This window comes from Ochotona curzoniae, unplaced genomic scaffold (assembly GCF_017591425.1).
Source record: "Ochotona curzoniae isolate NIBS_2020 unplaced genomic scaffold, NIBS_Ocur_1.0 contig_517, whole genome shotgun sequence".
Taxonomy (NCBI): Eukaryota; Metazoa; Chordata; class Mammalia; order Lagomorpha; family Ochotonidae; genus Ochotona; species Ochotona curzoniae.
This window is the reverse complement of record NW_024466454.1, coordinates 5,210,001-5,234,427: the sequence shown is the minus strand read 5'-3', so window position 1 is coordinate 5,234,427 and position 24,427 is coordinate 5,210,001. Positions and strand designations below refer to the sequence as shown.

General features: G+C 49.2%; 1 protein-coding gene across 2 annotated transcripts in view; it reads right to left on the bottom strand.

Annotated features, from left to right (window-relative positions):
- Positions 1–24,427, bottom strand: part of GALNT18 (polypeptide N-acetylgalactosaminyltransferase 18) — a 328,177-nt gene that overhangs the window by 145,096 nt on the left and 158,654 nt on the right. For both annotated transcript variants that reach the window (XM_040989115.1, XM_040989116.1), the window contains exon 2: positions 4,579–4,771. In XM_040989115.1, the coding sequence (XP_040845049.1) occupies positions 4,579–4,771 (193 nt within the window). The remainder of the gene's footprint in view (positions 1–4,578; positions 4,772–24,427) is intronic.

The following is a 24,427-nucleotide window of genomic DNA, read 5'->3' as shown; positions in this document are numbered from 1 at the left end:
AAGCTGGATCAGAAACATTCAGTGGCTAGGATTCAGATATGGGATGGATGCACTGTGAGAAATGACTTAGCCACAACATTAGAAAATCAGAGACACAGGCCATAAAAGACCTAAGAATTACCCAGAAGTCCCTTTATGTCAGGCACTATTACATAAGGTCTACATTTACCACACATTCATTCCTTCTGCTAACATTCCCCGTTTCTAGATAGGAAAACTAGGGCACAGAAGGGCTAGGTAACTTGATGGAGGAAATCCAGCTTATAAATGAAAGAACTGACTTTGCAATACAGGAAACTGGGTTTTATCTATTTCATTCTTCTGCATAATCCAAGCAGAAACTTCACATGCTTATCACATTACTTGGTTTCTCTCCTGGGTCCTCATTCTTTAAATACCCTGTGTCCTCTACATTCATAAAATCCAATGTTGGACCTGTGATCTGAGTGGCAGAGTAGAACAAAACCACCACGTACTATAACTCTACGAAAAGCTCAAGGCTCCCTTTCCTTTAAGAACAACATAGAGCATCTTCCTTATTTTATAACAGAGGCTTTCACTGGGATATGGTGAATTAAGTTATTGCCTGCCGTGCCGACAAACTATATCAGAGCACAGGTTTAAGTGCCAGCTATCCTGATCCAGCTCCCTGAGAACGCAGCAGAAGATGACCCAAGCACCTGGGACCCAGCACACATGTGGAAGACCTGGATGAAGTTCAAGGTAAATGGCTTTATAACCATCTGGGAAGAGAATTATTGAATGAAAGATCTATTTTTCTTCCTTTCTCTCTCTTTCCTTCTCTTTCTCATTACCTCTTCCCTCTTTTTCTCTCATTTACTTCTCTGTTACTCTTTCAAATAAATAAAATAATATTTAAAAACCCATCATACTTTTAGCCCACAATGAGCTTATCATGAACAATCCTTACAAGCATTCCTCAGAGAGCTTTAGAGAGCATTTCCTCCTGCACGGAGTACGTGCTGTGGGTATTTTCAGTGCAGCACAGGCTCACCACCATGGATGTGTCCTTTACATCTTTGCCCTGAAGCTGTTCTCATATAGGACGCATCATCTCCAGGCCCCTGGGTCTTCTTTGCAGAACTAAGATCCCAAACTAAAGAAGCCCACATGAGCAGGGCTGGCCAAGGGGATGAGGCAGTGCGCTGGAGTCCCAAGACCCAGTGGGGAAAAAAAAATCTAGCTTTGCCACGTAACACCTATGGGAACCTAAATGAGTTTTGGTCTTGCAAATAGTATTTTTTCCATATGAAACAGGAAAATAGTAGCTACTTGAGAGAGACATCAATGTGAAGTCAAATGAAGAAAAGCATTCACACAGCATCTGGCACAGTGACATGAGCAGGAGCTGCTCAAGGTGCCAACCATTAGCTGGACAGTCCAGCCATGGTGGGTCTAGCTGCTCCACTGGAGCTGCTTCCTGTCTCCACCTGGATCGGCTACACAATCTGTGAGGCTCAGAGCTACAAGAAAATGTGGCATTCCTTATGCAAAAGTTGTCTAGAATATTAATAGAGCAAGAGTAGGAAGCATTAAACCAGGCATAGAACCCTGGCAGCCGCAGGGTCCTGTCCAACAGGTTTATACTGTATCGCTTTCCTAATGGGAATGTTGCTGCTCTAATAGATTACAAACTCAGCTGCTTAAGCAACACAAATGTATCATCTCAGGGCTCTGGAAGTCAGAGGCCCAACACAGATCTCACCAGGCTAAAATCACAGCGGGTGTCCAAGGCTCTGGGGAGAACATGGTTTCTGCCTTTCTCCACTACGCAGCATGGAAAATGTCTAGCCCACAGCCACATAAGCCTCATGAAAGCTTTTGATGTGATCCTGCCAAAGGCCACCACAGGTGGGAATCTAAATTCACCACATCCCGAGTTGGTAGATTTATTTTATATAGCTGATAACTACTGTATAATACAGAAGCATGTTATAAATCTTCAAAAGGCTTCTGGTAGCACAAAGGTTCTTTATCCTCTACTCTAGAAGCTGTCCTCTCCACCCCCCCACCCCCGCCACCCTTTCCTGGTTTTCTCTTCCAAACCAGCAGCAGATGGTGACGTCTCTCTCAGGCTGCAGCTCCTTCGTTACTTTCAACTTTCTGGTGCCCTGGTGACTAGATTGAGCCCACTTAAACCACCCAGGAAAACTGTCAAATTTCCTCCAATTAGTGACATTTACTCTCCTTGGCCATAATAGGGTCTGGCACATTTGCAGTGTTATGAACAAGGAGGCGTACCTCCCACACCTACAAAGCCAACCCTAAAGGCTCCCAGAAGCAGAGATCTCAGGAGCCTTTTCCAGGAATCCCATGCAGGTGCAGGGTTCTTAGGCTTTGAGCCATCCTCAACTGCTTCCCCACATCATAAGCAGGGAGCTGGATGGGAAGCAGGCTGCTGGGATTAGAACTGGCATCCATATGGGATCCCGGCACATTCAAGGCAAGGACTTTAGCCACTAGGCTATGGCGCCAGGCCAATGGGCTTATTTGAATGAAAACAGTTCCGCCGTGTGCCAGCACTGGAGCACTTCATCCTGCATGGAGGAAGCATCCTGCAGCTGGGACAGCAGGAAGGATCGATCCTCAAGGGCAGAGTTCTGCAGAATCCTACTGAGTTACTGAAGAGCAGTGAGAGTCAGGCTCCCCCGACACACACACAATGGGAGAGCTGCTGGGACCACTCCAGAGAAGGATGTGCTTCTTATGCACAACAGTGCCTCTCTGTTACTTTGCATGAAAACCATCGTGCCTATAACAAGGCACATCCTGTTTCAAACTAGTGGGCAAATGTGAGTATCCAATGAACCAGGCTGTCAGGCATGTGCTTCTTTAACTCTCACTTAGCTTTCTACTATGAGTCCCCATTTTATACAAGGGGAAATAGGCATGGGGTGATTGTGTGACCTGCCCAGGGTTGCTCGTGGTGGAGCTGGGATGTGCAACCTGGCAGTGCAACAATGCATGCATGTGCAGATGCCTCCAGGAAGCCCTCCCTGCTCCTGCCCACCCTGGTCCTCTTCAGTCCTCTCCAAACACAGCCATCAGAGCACACTGTCCATCTGCTCAGACCTTCCCGTCACCGAGCCTCTCCCCATAGACACCTCATAGCAGTCCATGAAGCCCTAGTCGGATGATGCTCCACCTGGCTGCACACTACAATCACCCAGGGACTGTGGACAGTACTGATGCTGAGGGTACCCTTAATAACTTTTTTAATTGGCCTTAATGTGGCAGCCTGGTTTTGAAACCCCCTGAGTCAAATGAATAGCCAAGGTACAGAATATCTGCCCTACTTCATCTGCTTCCTACTGTCCCCCCAGCCTGATCTCCAATGGCCTCCCCCTGGTTCTGGCCACAAGGACCCTCTTTCTCTTCTTCAAACCAGCCAAGCATGCTCCAACCTCGGGCCTTTGCACACACCCGATTCTCTTTCTGGACATTTCTTCCCCTTGAGTGCCAGGTGGCTTACTCCCTGACCTCCTCCAGGACTTTGTTCAAAATCACCTTCTTTAGTGACACCTTCTCTGATCACGCCTGAAAATGTCCCCACCCCCACCCCAGCACAGTCAGCGCTTGTCTGTCTCTCCTACTTTACGTTCAACATTGCACTTAGCACCTCCAAGCTTGCTCCATATTGGACTGGGCTGTTTGTTTTTGCTATCTGTCCCCATCCAACCAGAACACAGGTTCTGCAGAGGCTGGGATTCTGGTTTGTTCACGATTCCATCCCTCGACATAGACGATGTTAGCAGACAGTAAGTACTTAATAATTAATCGTTACATGAATACACATTCGTCTCTCTGTTTGTAGCTCCTCAGCTGTGCTCTTTTTCTTTTTCCAGTTAGGTTCTCCCCAGGGCCAGCAACAACCAGGCCCAGTTATTCAGCACACGTCAGGCACTCCATAAATGTTATGGAGACACCTAGAACTCCTCTCCCTAAAACACAGCCTCTGAATCCGGTACCAAGATCTTTCCCAAAGACTCCAGATAGGCACTCACACTGCCAGCTGCAATTTCAAGAAAATTCTTAAAATCAAGAGGAAGAGGGAAAAAGCAGACATGGGTGAACTCAACAAAGTTAATGAGATTTTTCTTGGCTATGGCACGTGCTCACATTTTTAATAATTAGGAGTAATAAAAATTCTAAGTGACCCTTAAAGGAACATCATTGTGTGACAGAGACAGAAGCCAACACAGCCATCTCTGTCAGTGTAATGGCTTGTTAGCCCAGGAAGACAGATATACTCTCAAAAACTAATTTACAGGGGAAAAAAATAGTTCATAAAAATGCAAGTAATTGGGTTAAAACGACATATGAACGGGAATGCTAGACTATTTTACTGCCCTTAAGGACTAAATTACGTCATTCATCTTGAAAATCTCTAACGGAAACAAGTCTTCCCCTACATAACAACTGGGGAAACCAAGGCAGGGGTGGATGGGAGACTTGGCCAATGTAGGCTGAAAAGCTTAGACCCCAGGGCCCCAAGCCAGCCCAGGCCCCACTCTTCGTGGGCACAGCCTGACAAGAGCCCAGCCACCGACTGCTCACCCACTGGGTCTGAGATCAGGCAGGGGCCGGTCGAGGGGCAGGCGGTCACTGAGGTAGGCATTGTAGCCGTAGTACTGGAACTGCTTCAGGGCCACGCGGCGGCCTTCAGGGCTCAGCTCCTGGCCCCAGTGTGCAAACAGAGAGGAATCTGTGAAGGGCTCGGCCTCTGCCTCCTCAGGCTTGCCAGGAGCTTCTGGAGAAAGAAGTGACAAGAAGACAGAGGGTTAGAGTATACCCCTGGACAGACCATGACTGCCCCTGCCCCTCCTCACACCCCTGGACAGACCATGACTGCCCCTCCCTCTCCTCAGATCCCTGGACAGACCATGACCACCTGCCCACCTCCTAACACCCTCGGACAGACCATGATCACCCCTTCCCCTGCTCCTCATAATGGCAGTGGGCAAAGTGATGCTTTGGGAGACGGAAGGAGTCTGGAATTTTTACTCCTCCCAAAGATTCCTTCATCCATAAATCCATCCGTTCATCCATTTAATAAACACCAAGCACAGCAAAGGCAGAAGGATGCTCAATGGGATCTGCTGGGGAGTTTATGGACGCAACTCTGACATCCCAGGGCTTCAAGGCAGGAGCCCTCTCCTGCAGGATCTGTTAGCCACAGGGTGAAAACGGGCTTCAGCTTTGGTTTCCCAGCCAGCAGCATTCCAGGCCCTTCCTGTCCTGGGCCTGCCCCATACTAGGTCCCCCCAGCTGGGGGCTACTATTCTGCCCAGTTCTTGCCAGCCCCAACTTCCACTTCCTGCCCATTGTCTGACTCCATGCAGGGCTTCTACCTGGCAGGAAGCAGCCTCTGCTGCTTCTAGATCCTCCCACCAGAAGAAGGATGCAGTGACACAGGAGGCCCTGATCATCAGACCCCAGGTGTACTTCACAAAAACAGCCCCTGCCCATGTCAAGGACAGGTCCTGCTTTCACAAGAAGAGAAAGGGGTAGGGTTCATTACTGGCCACAGAGTGGACACTTTGGAACCACAGCCATAGAAGCCATGCTCTATAGTATGCTTGTCATGACCATGACAAATGCCCTGTCTCTTTTAGGATAAAATTCCCAAGGACTCTTTTTTTTTTTTTAATTTATTTATTTTTACTGGAAAAGCAGATATATAGAGAGGAAGAGAGACAGAGAGGAAGATCTTCCATTCACTGATTTACTCCCCATGTGGGCAAAAAAGCCAGAGCTAAGCCGATCTGAAGCCAGGATCCTGGAGCTTCTTCCGGGTCTCTGACATGGATGCAGGGTCCCAAGGCTTTGGGCTGTCCTCGACTGCTTTTCCAGGCCACCAGAAGGGAGCTGTATGGGAGGTAGGGCCGCTGGAATTAAAACTGGCACCCATATCAGATTACTGTGTATGCAAGGCAAGAACTTTAGTCATTAGGCTATGGTGCTGGGCCAACACAGAACTCTTTAAACCCACCCAACCACAGGGATTTGTGAGGATTACATAAAATAATGTATATAAAGCACTTCAGTCAGCATATATCTCAGGAGAAGTGCATAATCCATGGTGATTGGGGTTATTACAGCAACAGAAGGTCATTTGCAACTCTCTTTTATAGTAGGGTCACAAACAGATCTTGCTAGGATATAGGGTGACAGGCCAGGACTTTGGAATGAATTCCCTGTGACAGGTAATCAGGTAAGCAATTCAAAGGTCAGAAACCGAGCACCTTGGACAGAAATGCCCAAGAGCCTCAGACAACACTTTCCTTGCTCATAAATGTGTGATCTCAGGCTCAGAGGCACAGACGCCACCTCTCCTCGGGACACTAGCCTGGAGATCTAGAAGAGAGGAGACAGCCTGGCAACAGCCAGGGTCCCCCAACATGGAAGAGGGTACTCTATGGTAGCTATCTTCTGCCACTTGGCTTGCCCAGAGGCTGTCGTGCAGACAGAGCATGTTGGTGACAGACATCTCGGTGAGAGAGAAGTCAAAAGATGTGTAGGGCAGGTGTTCAGATTAGCAGTTAGTTTACCAGTGAGGACTCCATGTCCCACAGTGGACTTCCTGGATTCAATTCCTGGCTCCACTCCTGATTCTGGAACCTTGAGAGGCAGCGGTAACGGCTAACGTCATGGAGTTCCTGCCCTGCTCTGAAAGATCTAGATTGAATTTCAGGCTTCAACCCAGCCTAACTTTGGCTATTGAGAAAATTTGGGGAATGAACCAGCATGTGAGAACTCTCTCTGTTTTGCTCCATCTCCCTACATCTCAAATAAATAAGCAAAAAATTGAAATACAAAGAAGACACATAACACTCCCAGGTGCTGGCTACATTCATTGGATGAATATACGTAAGGCTTGTATCCTCTTGGGACCACCTGTTCCTAGTTAGGCATACACAGGTGACTCCCAGGCTTTGTTCCCAGCATTCCCACGCCTCAGCTCAGCTTACCCCAGGACACAGGAGCTACAACCACTCCCATTTTACAGGTACAGGGAGGCACAGAGAAGATAAGAAACTTGTTTGGGGTTCACATGGAAGGAAGTACAGTTGCTGGGATGCAGTCCTGGGAAGCCCCAGGCAGTGTCCCTAGAACCATGCTCTATGTCTGTATATGGCAATTGGTGGGCATACACATTCATTTCACAGGCAAACATGATATTGAAAAACCTAAGTATTTTCTGCTTGTGTGATTTCTGCCTTACTTGCTTGGCTGAGGGCTGTGTGAACTCCAGGCCTGACAGTCTATGTGACACCCAGCAGGACACCTGTCAGGTCACGTAGGCAGACCACTCCTCAGGAAGAAGGTCCCTGGTGTTTGATAAGATTCACCACCCTATAGCCCATCCATTTGTACCTTTTGAAAGTTATTTGTTTCAAACCCACCAATAGAAGCCTGCTAAATCATGACTGTATAATTAATAGCCTGAAATGTATAAGAACCCTGTGCTGTTCAACCTGGGGGGTGTGGGGAGGGCTCTTTCTCACTCTTTTTCTGCCCTGCTGTTACTGCAGCAGCCTCTGCTGCAGCGGCCCCTGCCCCTCCAGCCCTGCTGGCTGGGGGAGGTGGTTGGGAGACCTAGGCTAACCTGAATAAACCACCTTTATGCCTTAGCACCGACTTCAGACTTGATGATTTGCTAGGGATATCAAAATCCGGCATAACAATATCTCACCCTGGTTTCCGATTTTCCTTAGAGATATAAAGGGAAACTGAGTTGCATCAAGCAGTTTCGGATATAAACTGTGCATTCACTTCTGAGAGCAAAGCAAGCGTCCTCAGGATTGTGGTGGCCTGCCCCAGCTCCGTCCCAGAATGTGGGGTCCACGTGCTTATTCTTCTCCCCTACTCGGCATGCACAAAGGGAAGCACAGGCTGGAATGATCTTGAAGGTCCTTGTTATCTCTGAGAAGAGAGATGACTCATTCATTTGGAATGGGGGGGCAGTAAAAATCTAAATCAGTGAACCAACTGAATCATATAATATTTAAAGGAAATGTAGTTTTATTGCTCTCAAATGCTCAAGTGGATATTACCAAGTAAAATGAGCTCAGTTAATGAAAAAAATTATGATTCACAATTAGGCCTGTGTTGCATAGTAATGGATTACAAACATATTTAAATCCTGGGTGACATGCAAACCTTTTTACTCAACGTGAGTACCAATGGCAATGAGGTTGAAACTAGTGGGTCCTGAAAATGAATGAGGTGCATGACTGAAGGAAGGAAGCAATATTAGTTCAGTTCCTGCCAAGAACCAAGTACTGTGCTCTTTAACCAAAGCTATCTGTCCTTGTCCAGCTGGGTGTGGGCGCCACAAGGCAAGAGCCATGTCTATCTTGTTCTGGCTGTAGTTTTGGCTCCTGTCACTTTTAAATAAGTCAATTCATGATAAAGTCATAGCAGTGAGTATTTACACACAAGGAAATAAGTTGGAAAAGTTGAGGCACAAATCCAAAGTTACTCAGCTCATCAGAGAAAATCGACAAATCTGGCTTTCTCCAAACCCCACGTTCTTTATTCCGCACCACAGGTGTCGAATCATAGGCCAAGGGACAAATATGGCCCACCACTTATCTTTTTTTTTTTTTAAGATTGATTTATTTTTGTTGGAAGGACATATTTACAGAGAAGGAGAGGCAGAGAGAAAAATATTCCATCCACTGGTTCACTCCCCAAGTGTCCACAATGGCTGAAGCTATGTTAACCTGAAGCCAGGAGCTTCTTCTGGGTCTTCCACATGCATGCAGGGTGCAGGGTCCCAAGGCTTTGGACCACCCTCTACTGCTTTCCCAGGGCATAAGTAGGGAGCTAGATGGGAAATGGAGCAGCCAGGACACAGAATTGGCACCCATATGGATCCTGGCATTCAGATGTGGAGGATTAGCTAGTTGAGCTATCATGATGAACCCCTACCACCTATCTTTGTAAATAAAATTTTATTGGAACACAGTTACATCCATTTGTTTACATCTTATTCACGGCTGCTTCAGAGTCTGCAGGGCAGAGCTGAGCAGTACGACAGACCATACAGTCCACAAAGCCGGAAGCCCTATCTGGCTCATTAGGAAAAACCTTTCCAAGTCTGCTCTACACCTTGCCTGTGGCTTCCTTTGGGCCTGGAGGCCTTGTTACTGTGAATTCCATTCATGTTTCCTTTCTAAAGAATCAATTAAGAACACTGGCTATGGAGTCAGAATCCAGTGGTTTATCTCTCAGTTGCATCACTCACTGATTGCCCTGAACTGGGAGCTGCTCTACATACCAGGAATTCAGCTGAAAACACAGCAACTTTCAGACCTCTTAGGGCTCAGGATAGAGAAGCATCAGGCAATGCAAACAGGGGAAATGTGTGCACACTGCCAAGTGGGCTGAGTGTGATAGAAAAACCTTGCCAGCGAAGTGACTTTTAAGCGCAGGAGTGCAAGTGAAGAAGGAGACAGAGCTGCCTGAGCAAAGTTCCTGGGACAGATGCTGCTGGCATGGCTGGACAGGAGAAACTCAGGGCCAGTGCAATGGCTAAGTCCCGGGTTGTTGTGTGCTTGTGGATGTCAGGAGCGGCTTTTTTTCTCCCAGGGATGCAGAGGTATTGGAGGCTCCTAAGGAAGGAGCAAGCATGGCCCAGGATCTCCTCAGGTCCTGCTGGGCCTCCCTCAGCTGCCCAGGCCACATGGCTCATGGCAAGTCAGCTTCCCACTTTTGTGTCACCAAATGCCAGTGTGGCTCTCTGGTGCAGCAGCTCTTGTCAGCTTTCCCTGCAGCTTCCCGGGACCCAGGCAAGCTGCAGGACTGGGCGTGGAATGGGATGGAGTAGCAAAGTCCCTACTGCACTCAGAATCGCTCAACAATACACTGGTTCTGTGGCTGTGGGCCTTCTCAGTTGCACCTTGAATGAGCCTTGGGTACATTTACTTCTTTGGAGCCACCCCATCAACTGGTCAGACACACCCAAGGAAGATGCAGCCCAGCAGAGGGGGCCTCAGCCCACGTCCAGCCCTGGAAGGTGCCTGTGCCCTGATGGAGACACATCCAAGGACCAGGCTACCATTCATCCAGCCAAGCCACAGCAGAGGCCCTAGTCAAGGCACTTCTGAGGCCTCTCTACCTATCCCTACATCACCCCTTTCTTTGCAGGACAGCCCTGTGGTTATCCTGCTGGAGAGGGGAATTGGCTCTAGGACCAGTTAAGGGTGGGCCACGTGTCTACAACATGGAGGTCTTTCATCTGGGGTCCAGCAGTGTATTTCAGAGCTGCATACCCCAGGGCAGATTCCTCTCCCTACCTGAACTCACTCAGTGTTGGTTATGAAAGCACCTCAAGGGATCTCTCAGCCTGAACCACAGGGGGCACGAGAGAGTCAGGTCAGGAACGCCCTACTGTCTCAAACCTCAGCGCCCATGGTTTCCACAGCTCCAGCAGACACACTGATGTCTGTGCTCCCACCCGAGTCTCCATAGTCCCCAAGGGGCTGCCTGAGGACACCTCATCAACCAGCTCTGAAGGGAGGGCTCCCAGAGAGGACGTTGGTCACCCCAGCCTTGAAGGGAAAAGGTGCAGACGATAGGGCTGTGCAAAGTACCCTACTCTGACACAGGGTGTTGGGGCCAACACTGTCCTCACCCTTGACCTTTCTCAGGGAAATTCTCCCTGTGGGGGATTCCCCCAAAGCAGCCATCCCCATTCACCCCAAGCATGTCCTCCCAGGGTTCCCCCATACCTGCACTTCCCTGGTTGTTGGGCTTGGGTACTGCCAGCTCTGGCCACTTAGGGCAAACCCCTCTGTCAGCCAAGCAACATATGTTTATGCAAGCGTGTTGTGGACTGGGTTATAAACTACTCCCAGGTGGGCAAGACAACTGTATAGTGAATATCATCAATGCTCCCAGGAAAGGTGAACAAAATGCCACTGGGTCCCTTAGGATGTGGGAGGAGTGCACGGGTGGTCCCTGCAGGAGTGGGTGCTTGATTAGACCCAGAAGAATGGGTGAGACTAGCAGGTTCACTCTAGGCAGGGGATCCCATGGAAGGCTGACAGGAACAAAACGATGCAGATGTAGGAGAAAGCACACAGTAGGTCTCAGGGCCACTGGACAGCAAGTCATGCAGATCTGAAACCAGAAAAACAGAGGCACGGCAGCTAGAAACTAGCAGGCCCAAGGCAGTCTGCAGATGGGGGCAAGGAGAGCCATGATGGAAACAGCAAAGCTGAGAACACAGGATCTGCACCATGGCTGGAAAGTTCATGAACCTACAAGCACATAGTCCAATGCCAGCACACAGACATCACCACAGGGCACGGTCCAAGGTGGCTGAGCATGTGAGCTACCCCCAGGGTGTCTACTGAGCAACCCCTGACCTTGGAGCTGACCCCCAGTTCATTGCACTCCAACTCCACTGCAGGTGGTGTGGCTAGGCCTTGCTGTCATCCCCTGGAACTTGGGTCACATCACTCCCATTATAGATAAGAGGAAACTGCAACCCAGGATGTCAAGGGGCATGGGACCTTGTATAGCACAGGTCAAGACACACACACAGGTTGGCAGTCTCCTGACTTCCTGGGCTGCTTAGGTGGTCTGCGCCATTTCACACCCTTTGTTTGGCTGTGGAATATCATCACAGCAATGCCTAGCACCCATTGCCAAGGATCCCTCTAAGCCACACAAGCCCAGGTACTCTCCTGCCAACTGCTAATGCTCATGGCTGACTGGCTGGCTGTCAACCATTACAATCAATTGCTTAGGCCCTTCCCTAAGGTGGGCCACTGTGAATAGGTTTCTGGACACTCACTTTCAGCTCATCTGCTTCCCCACGGAGGAATGACATGGTTTATGACCTGTTTTCCAGAATGTGCTACCTAGGATCTCATGGGGCCTTGGAAAACGCCACAATCCAGGGTCAGAGATATGCCCTTCATGCCTGACACACATTAAGGCAAGCAGAAATTAGAGAAACATCCTGACAGCCTTCATGCTAATTCACAGAGACAAGAGGGTAGTAGAGCAGGAAAGAGATTGCCAAGCTTTGAGCAAATCATGCAACAAAAGCTGCAGCCCTCCAGGCATTGTCACGGGCTGGTGGGTCAAGGACGAGGGGTACAGCTGGAGACCCAACCATTTCAGCTGAGGTTCCTGAAGCCTCCAAGGCTGAAAGCAGAAAGGACCAAGCAGCTCCTACACAGAGGGCTGGCCTGGATGGCTGGTTTTTCCTCCAAGGTCTTGGCAGCACTGGCCCTGAACAAGTGACAAGGAAATGGGCCTGGGAGTCGAAGCAGGACATTGCAATGCTGTGCAGCCCTTTCCAGGACCGGGTCCCTGGAGACCTGCAGCTTTTGAGGCAGATCCTTTCTGTCAGCTCAGCTGGCTGCAGCTTGAGAAGCCCATGGCTTTCACGGGAAGCTGCTGGAGAAGCTGAAGCCCAGTCCTCTTCCCAAGTGGGAGCTCAGCTGCCATCTGCTCCTTGGATTTTAGCACCTATGCCTTGATGCTACCAAAGGGAAAATGGTTGGGGGTTCCCCCTGGGGGTTGGGCAGCAACTTTGCTACCTGCCAAGTCGCTGAGAGCCCCTGGCCTGCACTCCTCACCCAGCTCTCTGCTCGTGAGAAGACAGCACTTTGCTTCTAGTCCCTTGGTTTGGCCGCCTTTCAGGGTGTCCTGGGAACTGAGGGAGCTTGCTTGTTTATTGTGGTTTTATTCAGTTTATGTCCTTGTCCATGGCTGAAGGGCCAACAGAGAAGAAGGTGTTGAGGGTGGGGAGGGTGAAAAGGAGGGATAGCTTTTGCCCTGCAGTGGGTCCCACTACCACTGCTTAGTTTCTGCCCTCAGGCCATGTTCAAAGTGGAAGCTCTTGGTGCTTACTGATGAAATTCAGGACCCAGAGACTGAAGGTGTGAAAAACTGGGACAGGCAAACCCAGGCCCCAGACAAAGCCTGCCATAGCACTGGGGCCCTGCCACTGACACAAGACACACAGAGGTGCTGGTTCTTCTCTCGAGTCTAACCCTGCTCCTGGGTCTGCCACACTGGATAAGACTCAAGACCCATTCAATTCTTCACCTGCAAAATGGGAACAGACTGTGAGGCTCCACAGGGAGAGGAAAGCTAAAGTCAAAGCCTTAAGTTACAGAGCAAGCATTGCTGATCATTCCAGATAAGAAGTCTTTTTTAAAAGGCAGGTTTTATCATAGAAAATCTTCAAAACATTGATTGATTGATGACTATGATATGAAAGGCAGAGAGATAGGGAGATGGAGATGGTGATGGAGACAGGTATTTCCTACTTACTAATACATAACCTCAATGCCTACAATAACCAGGGCTGGGCCAGATTGAAGCCAGGAGGTAGAACTCCATCCAGGTCTCTCACATGGGAATCAGGGACCTCACTAGTGGAGCCATCACTGCTGCCCTCCAGGATGTGCACTACCAAAAAGCTGGAACCTGAACCAGAGCTGAGAATTGAACCCATGTACTAGGATACCAGATGTGGATATCTCAAGGATGTCCTCGCCATTGCACCAAACACCTGCTCCAAATCTCTTTTCACACACACACACACACACACACACACACACACACACACACATTTCTTTATTTGAAAGGCTGAGAAAGAGAGAGAGAGGGTCGGGAGAAAGACTAAGCTCCCATCAGCTCCTTCATTCCTCCAAATCCTCCCATGGATAGGAATGTGCCATGACAAAGCCAGGAAGCCAGAGCTCCATCCCAGCCTCCCACATACAGTGGCAGGGGCCAAAACACTTGAGGCATTATCATCTGCTGCCTCATAGGATGTAAATTTGCAGGAAGCTGTAGCAGACTCAAACGAGCACTGCAATATGGGATAGGGATGTCTCAACCAGTGGTGTAACGTGCCACACACCCACTCTGCAGACACTTTAAAAGGCTCGCTTATAGTTCCAACGAGCTTTATTTAAAATCTGTAAAAATTTACTTAATTTTCATTAACAGGGAGAGGAGAGAGATTTTCCACCTGCTGTTTTACTCTGTAAACATCCATACCAGCCAGAGCTGGGCCAGGCCAAAGCCGGGAGCCAGAAACTCAATCTGGATCTCCCTTGTGTGTGGCAGAGACCCAAGTACTTGAGTTAGCTGCTGCCTTCTGGGTGTACATTAGCAGGAAGCTGGACTGGAAGCAGAGCAAGAACTCAGACACTTGGATATGGACAGCCCAAGTAGCATTCTAACCACTGTACCACATGACCACACCTCCCACCCAAGATCATTTTTACAGGGATTTCCTTTCCTTACAGGCCATTTAAAAAAAGTCTTATTGGGGTATAATTTACATACCACAAAATTCACCTATTTTAAAATGTGCAATTCAATTTAGCAAACTTCCCCCCGCCCCCCTCCACTCTGGAGATGTTTTGGTGCATGCTTTATTTGGGGATAAAAAGAAATGGGCTAATTGAGTGTCCAGAGACATACGTTGCTCTTGTTGACTTTCAGGAGACTCTTGCCCGCTGGATTCCTGCAGGTGATAAGTCTCTGTTATTCCCACGCAAGAGCCTGATGCAGTCCAGCTGTGTGAGCATCCCTCCCTAGCACTGCTAAAGAGGGGTCTACACCAGCACTCCAGAGTGATGACATCTGCTCAGCCATCTTCAGCTGGTTCCTGTCTCCCCTACTCTCCTCTTCTGGATGCCTAGCCTGAATTCAGCTCCAAGTGCTAGTGCCTGTGTCTGGTGCAACCCCGGGAAGGCCTTGAGGTGGAAGGGAGGCAGCTGGCCAGAGGGATGTGCACACATGCCCAACTCCCTGAGCCTCTGCTTTTCTTCTGTAAGATGCAGTCTGCTCGATGTTCTCCCAAGGTGGGGGAAAAGGAGACTTCAGCAGCACTCAGTGGTACAGATTTTCCTCTATCAAGCAAAGCAAGATACAATAACATGCATCCACTTGCCATCAGTTCCCCAGGGAAAGTTTCCAGGCATTTTATAATACCCTTGGGCGTTTAAAGAGCCCTACTGACCTGGAGTAAATGCCCTGCTCTTTTGAGTAGAGGGCTGCCCCTTTATCTGCCCCCAGGGATGCCCAAGGATAGGAGCTTCAGGCCCTGTGATTAGGATTTCTCTCCCAGGAAGCCTCAGAGGAACTGCACAAGGATTTTGTTGCTTGTGGGAAAGGCCAATGGGGACAGCTTTCTCTGACCCCTGGGGAACACTGCAGAGAGCCTAGCCTCAGGCAGAGTGGGCTCTGCAGACAGCAGAGGTGCGCTCCCCCTCCCCAACAAGAAGTACAGGCTTTCTGAGCAGCTGAGTCCATCAGCCCAGGGAGCTCTGGAGTCAGCTGGCTCTGGACTGGCCATGTGACTCTTGTTAAGCTCTTGCACCTCTTTGAACCTCAGTTTGATCATCTTTTCAATGGAGCTAGTACCATCTACCTCTAAGTCTGTTTTCAAGATGAAAAGAGGTTTAGTAAAGCACCAGGTACACAGCAAATGCATTCGGTGCCTACTGTTATTGTAGCAATTTGATAGCACACTTGGTGGCTCCAGGCAATGCAAATGCATCAGCTTAACATCTGAGAGTGGGTAGTCTGACAGGGGTCTTGCTGGGCTGACATCAAGGTGTCAAGTCAGCAGGGCTGTGTTCTTGTCAAGGGGTTCAGGCAAGAATCTTTGCCTCACCATTGCAGCTTCCAGAGGCTGCTGCTTTCCTTGGCTCATTCTCCCAACATCAAAGACAGCAGCAGTGGCTGAAGTCTTTCCTCTGCCACAGCACTGGTCTTCTCTCCAGTCTCCCTCTTCCACATTCACAGGCCTCGCTAATTGCATTAAGCTGAACGTTTTCCAGGCAATCTTCCTATGGTAAGGGCAGCTCTGAATCAACAACCCTCTATCCATCTGCCACCTGAATGCCCCTTGTATCAGAGGTGACACTCATGGGCTCCAGGCATTGGGATGAGTATAGCTTGGGGTGTAGGAGGGGCATTGTTTTGCTACTACTGTAAGAGCTCAACTGCTGTGGTGTCTCCCAGTTCCTAGGAATCAGCATTTGGCTAGAAGTGAAGCCACTGACTGGGATACCCGCATCCCAATTTTGGAATACTTGGGTTTGAGACCAGCTCCACTCCTGAGTCCAGCTTTTTGTTACTGCTAACCCTGGAAGATACCAGGTGACAACCCAAGTAGGTAGGTCTCAGGCAAGACCTGGATAGAGTTCCTAGCTCCTGACCCTGCCTTCGTTGTTGCAGGCACTTGAGGAGTGAACTAGTGAATGAGAGCGTCCTCTGACTCTCAAAGTACAGAGGGGATTCTAATGCTTTGCTCTCAAGGTTGCTGTGAGGCAAAGTCACCACAGTTGACACTTTTGGGAGCCCATCACATGCCAAGGGTCCTTTCAGCATGGCCTTCTCAGCCCAACACTGCACTGAGATAGCATGTGAAGAACGCCCCGGGGACAGTATGTGCAGGGCCGCTGTCTTGGTCCATTCTCCCTTACTGTAATGAAATATCACAGGCAGGGTCATCAATAAGGAAAAGGGACTTGTTTCTTAAGGAGGCTGGTAAGTCCGATATCAAGGGCCAGTGTCTGGCAAGTGCCTTCTCTCTGCATCACAACATAGCAGAGATCATCACACGGCAAGATGCAGCCAGCATGAGGGCTCCGGTCTTTCTGCCTCCTCCTCTGCTATTACTAATACCATTGTAGAACCTCCACCTACACGGCCTTATCTAACCTTCCTTCTCTCCCAAAGCATTCCCTGCCCCCATACATATCATGAACATGCGGGTCTAAGGATTAAGTTTCCAACACATGAATACTGGAGGGACATATTCAAACCACAGCAGCTCCCAGTCTTGCTCTCAGATAGCCATGAGCTGTGGCCTGACCACATTCCCCTGCTCACAGTCATCTCTGGATCTTGGATAGCACAAGGCAGGCATGGTGGCAATTATCCTCTTGCTTCTCTTTTTCTTCCCAGCTGGTTCTGGTTGAACCATTCCAGCTTCCAAGTGGCTCTTGACCACTGGCCACACTTCCCACTCCTGGACTTTGGGGTATTGGCATTTGGCTCCCTAAATTTGGCTTTCCGTGGTTTATTTGTTATTGCTTTTGCAGGAGGGGATAGACAACTATGAACTACTTCCCAGATCAGTGCCTGGAACAATCTGCATCTTATTCACAGGATGAGAGACAGAGTGGTGTGAAGCCCGGATTGGCAGGTGTTTTATGGGTCGTATGGCTTCTATCACAACAAACTCAGCTCTGTCACTGTAGTATGAAGGCAGTCAGAGATGGTATGGGGTGAAGGGGCCTGGCTGTGTCTTAAGAAAACCTTGTTCATGGAAGCACAAATGAGTCAGATTTGACCAGTGGAAAGCAGTAAGTCCACCTCTAGGGCAGTTGTAGACCAGAATTTGGAACCCTTGGCTCCACCTGCCAGATGGACAAGTTGTAATGTGAGATGTCTCAGCTTCCCCACCCTTAAAACAGGGTAAGGGTGTGTACTTCACACGACCGCAGGGCGGATTCAAGATGTGCTGGAGTGTGGAGCTCTCAGGTGGTCATAATGTCAGCTCAGATTTGCTTGTGGGTAAAGAGCCTTGACTCAAAGTCTCGGCTTAGATATACCCCTGGCTGTTCTGCAGAGGACCCACTCTGACTTCCCTGGTGTTAGCCTCACTGAGCCCACTGAAATTAATTCAGTGCCATTGGGGAGAGATAAAAGGCATTTCTGTTTGCAGACATTCCCTGACAATAGGTCCCAGGGCAGGAGGGAGAGAGGAAACAAACCTCTATTAGGGGCTGGAGGGAAGTGAGGGGAGTTGGGCTAGGATCTGGGAAGAATAACAAGTCCTAACAACCAAAAGGGAAGAAAAGTCACTGCAGTCTGGTCTGAGAAGGATGACTCCAGATGCTGTAAGATGGACCCTGCCAGCCTCCAGATCCCACACCCACTCCTGCTACGCTGTTACTGCAGCTCCTCCTGCACATGTGGGGTTCTGAGCCAGGAATGAGCATTGTTGCTCAGATGGTAGGGACAGGAAGGGGCAGCCAGGGCTTGTGTGTGCACACTCAGAAACAAGAAGACAGGCCTGCCTAGTAATTATCCAGTATAAGCATTGCTGTGCAAGAAGGATTCAGGGTTTATACCCCCAGCCAATGACATCAAGTGCCTGCAAAGAACCCATCTTAGGAAGTGGCAAACATATGCACCTTAGAGCCAGAATTTACACATGCCATTACTTGCTACTTTGAATGAAATTTTCAAATGTAGAATTGAGCTTAGAAGCTCTAATGAACGTGATAGCACACTGAATGGTATGCTCAATGGACAGTTGACAGCCTAGAACCAGGCAGTCCTGACTTCTCCAGGTGCACCTCACTACACACACAATAAATACAAGCTCTCCACACATGAACTTCTTGGGGTGGGGAGGTGCCCTGGCTGGATGGACCCTGCTGGTGCTCCAGTGGCATGCTCCTACCAGTGGATGCACAGCTGGGGACAGTAGGACTCCATGAGCAGTGATACACGTGGAAAGCAGAATAACGTCCTGGAATAACATCAGACGCATACAGTCACTGAGACTTGCTCCAAGGAGTATCCTTGCTTTGGGAGGCCTGCAGCCTGAATATTGCCATAAGCACAGGTCCCTTGCTCCTCTGGCTCCAACAGCCTCTCCAGCCGGTCTCCTGGGAGGGGCCTTCCTTCTGGTCTTCAAGGGCAGCAGCACAGCATGGAAAGTGGTGCCCAGATTTCAGGGAGTAACAGACTTTTCCAGGAGACTTGTTGGATCCTCACTGCCGGCTCCCTGCCCCAGAGTGTCTATGGCAGCAGGACCAGGGTGGGGCCTGTGCATTGGCATTTACAGCACCTGATGAGAGCAGGCTGAGGTTGCTGGTCCATGCTCCCCACTCTGAGAAGCACAGTCGCAGGGGAGCAAGCTCCAGCCTCAGAGTCCCAGGCCCCCTTTCTTGCGCTCTCAGCTTCCTTTTGTGGCTTTGGGCAAATCCTCCCCACTCCACACTCCTCCCCTTTGTCACTGGTAAACACAAGGTGATGTCTAATATTCTCCTGTGTCCTGAGGCAGCTTACATCACCGACTCAGGCTTGCACAGGCGTTGTTGGCTTCACCTAGAAGCTGAATGTTTCACAGTTCAATTCCCTACATGTAGTAAACCAACTAAGCCCCAGAGGGGCAGAATGCCTTGCCAGATGTCACACAGGTAGGAAGCAGCTGAACGGACCTAGACTTGGAAAGTAGACAAAGACCCTGGCTGCTGAATTCTTTGTTTAGTGCTCGCTACCACCTATGAGGGCTCCTGCAAAAATGGCTCTGGAAAGAGGTAACCAGCTTGATGGATAAACAAATGTTTCTTTTACCTCCAGAGCCTTGGGCAAAGCAGCAAACATCCTTCTTTGGGGATCTCTTACCAGCACTGGTATCTGACTACAGAGCTACAGGAAGCAACTGCAAGCCACCTTCTGGCCTAGCAAAGAGGTCAGGGGTGCTGTGCATGTGCAGAGGAAGAGAACATTCATTAATCAGAAGGCCCTGGATGATAAAGCCAGGCTCTCAGAGCACATAGCACAGTACCCATTGCACTGAGCACTGGCTGGACACACACACGCAGTGACAGGAATCAGCAGCAATTGGCAAAGGCTCATCTTGAGAACAGATTCTTCAAGTCCCAGGTGGCACTCCCTGTCTGTAGTGAGACCATTAGAAATGTGTCATTTTTAAAAAGACAGAAGAACACTTGTAAAAACAAACTTTGTAAGAAGAAATACGATGAGGCTGCACTCCAGTTGAATAATCCTTGTTGGGATTTTTAAGCGTCATCTACAGCACAAAAGGATAAACACAAACCAGGGTTCTGAGAGTCTGGGGTCTGCCCAGGCCCCATGGTGTATCCCAGCTGAGGCAGCCCCAGAGCTGAGCACTGCCAGCATGGTCAACAGCTGTGGGCTCCTGGTCATATTTTCTTGGCTGTCCTCCTGTGTGAATCTCCCAACTCAGGCAATATCTACTGCACACTCTACTGCAGCTGGGAGATGTGATTTGTCCTTTGGAATAAAAGAAAGAAAACGACAACAAACAGGCCCTCCAGCCCCAGCCCCCCACAGGATCAGCAAAAGCTTTGAATCCCCGTCAAAGAAGCCATCAAAGGAAATAGGCTATTTTCAAACAAAATCCATTTCTCAAGCATGACGGTAAAAATATTTATCACATGAAAGCTGTGAGCCCTTTATGATGTCCCGATGCTCTGGATTATGAATGCAGCATGTGTCCAGAGAAATGTGTGCATGGAAACCACCATGGGGGTGGGGGTGGATGGGAGGATATTAGCCCTTTCCATCCAGCGAGTTTTTCATTTCCCAAGCCAGGTATGTCATTGGGGCACCTGAGGCAAAGGAAGGAGGCAGGCACATCTTGCAGCCAAAGCAAGAAAAGGCTTCGGACAAAGCCTTCAGCACAGGTCCACAGGCCCTGTGTGTCTGCACCTGTGTCAGCTGTGGATGCTCTGGTCAGCATCCACATGGAGCTCTCCCATACAATGTCAGCTCCAGCTTCTCCATGGGAAGTCACCCAGGCTCACCCCGATGACTAATTAGATACTCTAATGCGAAAACCTGTGACCCCAGGTTGATGCCAAGCATGAAGGCTGCTGGGCAGCCGGAGAGGCTGGTCTAATACACAGCCTTCCATGGATTCACAAATATCTTCAGGACAGAAACTCAGGCCTATGGCTAACAGAAAGTGTCTCAGTGAGCAGCTGCCTGTGGTGTAGGGGAGACTGACCCACTGCAGAACTCACAGTGGCTTTTCCTATCATCTGTGGTTACCCACAAACAAGCAGAAAAGTAAACTCCAGGCATTTGGAGTTCTGGATACAATGGTGTCGATGAACCACAGAGGTCTGTAGGTTTGGAGGGGTAACCACAGAGACTACCTTGATATCACTTTGTTCACCTCCCAGTTCACTCACTGCCCTGTGCACCAGGTGAGGTCAATCCCATCTTAGTTTCCTTGCCTCCTGCCAGGCCTCTTGCCAAGTCGGCCAGGGAGAATAGATGGATGGCCAGTGGGATGCTGGGCCTTCTCTAGGCACAGGGCTCAGATGGCCTGGCTTCTCCCAAGACCACCTCGTTGTGTTCCCCACTGCTCTGCTCAGGACAGGAGCCCATAGGCAGAGCCCAAAGGAATTACTCACCTAGAACAATAGTTCTCAGCCTTTTTGTAAGATTTTGAAGCATTATGAAAACTATATGTGTATTTTACATTTGTCCAGAATCCACATGTGAATATACACATACACAAAGCATGCAGGAGTTTATCAAAAACACATCAGCTTACTATGTGCAACTAACATTGAGACCTTCCATGTTATTCCACAATATGCTACTAAAAAGAATGCTGGGCATGATCTAGTACATTCTGTATTCATTGATTCTAGTACATTGATTCAGAGGTAAAAGCATCTTGAAACTCCTGGTCTAGATCAGTGCATTGTAATCTTTAGAAACTCAGACTGCCATTTCCCAAATGTTACAATCACTGCCCTCTGATAACAATATCAGAACTGAAAACCAAAGCAGTCATTCTGGAATAAACAGCACAGGTTTAGTCTGCCTTCCCCAAAATGTTTATATGGATGCCCTCTCTGTGACACCAGTGTTGACCCTACATGGCTAATGAGTTCTACAAGACAATTTTTTGTTTGTTTGTTTGTTTTTCCCAAGAGATTCTGCCTTCTGAGAACAGCCTTTGGGAAGGTAGACCAAGCAGCACTGGAGGGGGAGTATGAAAACCTTCTCCTTGCCTTTATCAAGCTGGCTCAAGTTTAGTCTATTTTTATAAGGGGATACTTCAAGGGAGTGGAATTTAAAGGTAATTTTATTTGGGTATAAACAATGGTGACCCATGCTGGTTTTTCCATATTAAGTATTTTCCATGCAATTTTTTGGAGCCCTGACTCCTGAGAGGATTTTATAATTGGTGAAGGAAGTTGCTGAAGAAGGGAGATGTGGTTGGGGAGACAAATCAGTAGGTGAGACCCAGACAGGGCATTCAAATGATCCACAGTGATTCCACAGTAAGTGAAGCACTCAGCAACAGAAGGACTCCTGTCTCGACCTTGGTAATATGTCTGGGAGACTTAGGAAGGAAAGCCATCCTGACTCCTGGGAGCAGAGGCCCCGCCTGACAGCCAGCCCCGTCTTTGATTGATACAAGATGGGAAACAGAGCATCTCCAGGCCCAGCATGGTAGCCTAGCAGCTAAAGTCTTTACCTTGCATGTGCCGGGATCCCTTATGGGTGCTGGGTCTAGTCCCAGCAGACTTGCTTCCCATCTAGCTCTCTGTTTGTGGTCTGGGAAAGCAGTTGAGGACAGCTTTAAGCCTTGGGACCCTGCACTCCAGACCTGGAGGAGACTCAGGGCTCCTGGCTTCAGATCAGCTAAGCTCATGCCGATGCCACTTGGGGAGTGAATCAGTGGATGGAAGATCTTCCTCTTTGTCTCTCCTCCTCTCTGTATATCTCCCTTTCCAGCAAAAATAAAATAAATCTACAACAAACAAACAAAAAAATGGAGCATCTCTGAATATAGCCACTGTGAGCAGAAAGGCAGGCACCTGTTCTCACCTGAGGGACAGGAGTCAGGTACCAATCTCCATGTCACCGGCTGTATCTGCTGCCACGCCTACTGGAAGGAAGGAAAGTTCTGCAGGTGCTCCACATTAACACTGCATGTCAGGCCTCATGACACTGTGACAACCACTATAGCAGGCATTGTGATCCCAGGACTGCGTGTTCCAGCTGCACCAGCCACCTCTGCTGCCTGGCCTTTGACCCAGAGCAGGAAGGGAACAGGGGTGAATTGACAGAGGCTGTTGCTCCAGCTCCCAACCAGGTTCCTGAACTCAGCAGAGGCCACCAGGCCAGACGGAGTCACCATGAAGGGACTCATTTGTTCCATTTGCTGGAGGAAGCCCAGGCTATCCATAAATGTCTCCCAGAGTTGGCCTCAGCCCCAAGGCATACCCACCACTTTCCTGCCTGTCCAGGGCACAGACAAGCACCATGTCAGAGGACACAAGCCTGGCCCCACTTTGGGAAGAAAGCTACAACTGACTACTGCTGCCAGATCCTGCTCTTGACGGAGCGGATAACATTTCTGGAAACAGAGTTCAATGTCTTTCTCGGGGTCTGTTTCATTGTTTATCTGTAGTATGTGACCACTGGGCTGAGAACAGTAGTTTACAAATTTGAGTGTATGCATGAGATGCCAGCTGTGACACTTGTTAAAAATATAAACCACTGGAAGATCTACCTGTGTATTCTGGAGCACCAGGTCTGGGATGGGGGAATGATAAACAAGATGCTAGGAGTGAGCCCCTCCCTACTCAGCAGTGCACCACTTCCAATAACAAAGCAACCTGGAACGTTGTAAGCCCTGCACAAACACCGTCATCTCTGTGTATGCCATAAAGAATTGCGTGAGGAAAGCACCAGGCCTGCTCTCAGAGGGAGTCGTGCATTAGTGTTTCTCTTCCCAGAAGCCTTTGGGAAACTTAGTGACTGATGACTGAAAGGTCTGTTTTCCTCATCTGAGCATCACATTGTTTCATCTTCCAAACCTCAACATCCAAAAACATCTCTTCCCCACGCACATCCCAGAGGGCTCTTGGAAGTCTGCCATTATAGACAAAACAGCCTGCCCAGGACTCAGGCTGGGTTGATCCACAGGCACCAACTGGTGAGTGCTTTCCTCCTTCTGGCCTAATATACAGCTCTTACAACAGCAGAGACTTGTTCTAAGATGCTGAATCCTTTTTGCTACAACTCCACGGGTGTTTCTGATCCAGCAGTCCTCAGAGCACATTGAAAAAACAGACAGACCCCTCCAGCCAACTGGTGCAAGGAGGCAGCTTGGGCTAGGGCTGCAGGGGGTGAGGGTACTAAGGAATGAAGGCTGTACTAGGCTGGGTGAGGGAGGGTCCTGGGGCTCTGCATCAAACCCTACTTCCCTAGCTCCCATCAGGCAAGATTTCTCGGGACCCCTAGAGAGCCTCAGTAAGCAGCCACTCCTTGTGGGAGTATAGCAGGTGCAGATGATATAAGAAAGGTCAACAGCTCTATGGGAAGGATGCAGAGTCAAGTCCAACAGGACCCTACCTTTTAGTGGCATTAAATTCCAGCAGGAGGACAAGTGAACAGCTCCATGGTAGGGCATCCTCACTGCCCATTGGGCCAACTGCCTGAGAGGTTGGAGGTCATACAGACAGATGGTCAGACAGCTGCACCCTCGCGTCTGACAAAATCACCGCCTCTTGACACAAGGTTGGCAGGACACAGCAGCCTTTCATCATGTCACTGTGAATAAGTAAGCTTGAGGGGTATTATATTTTAGATCCTG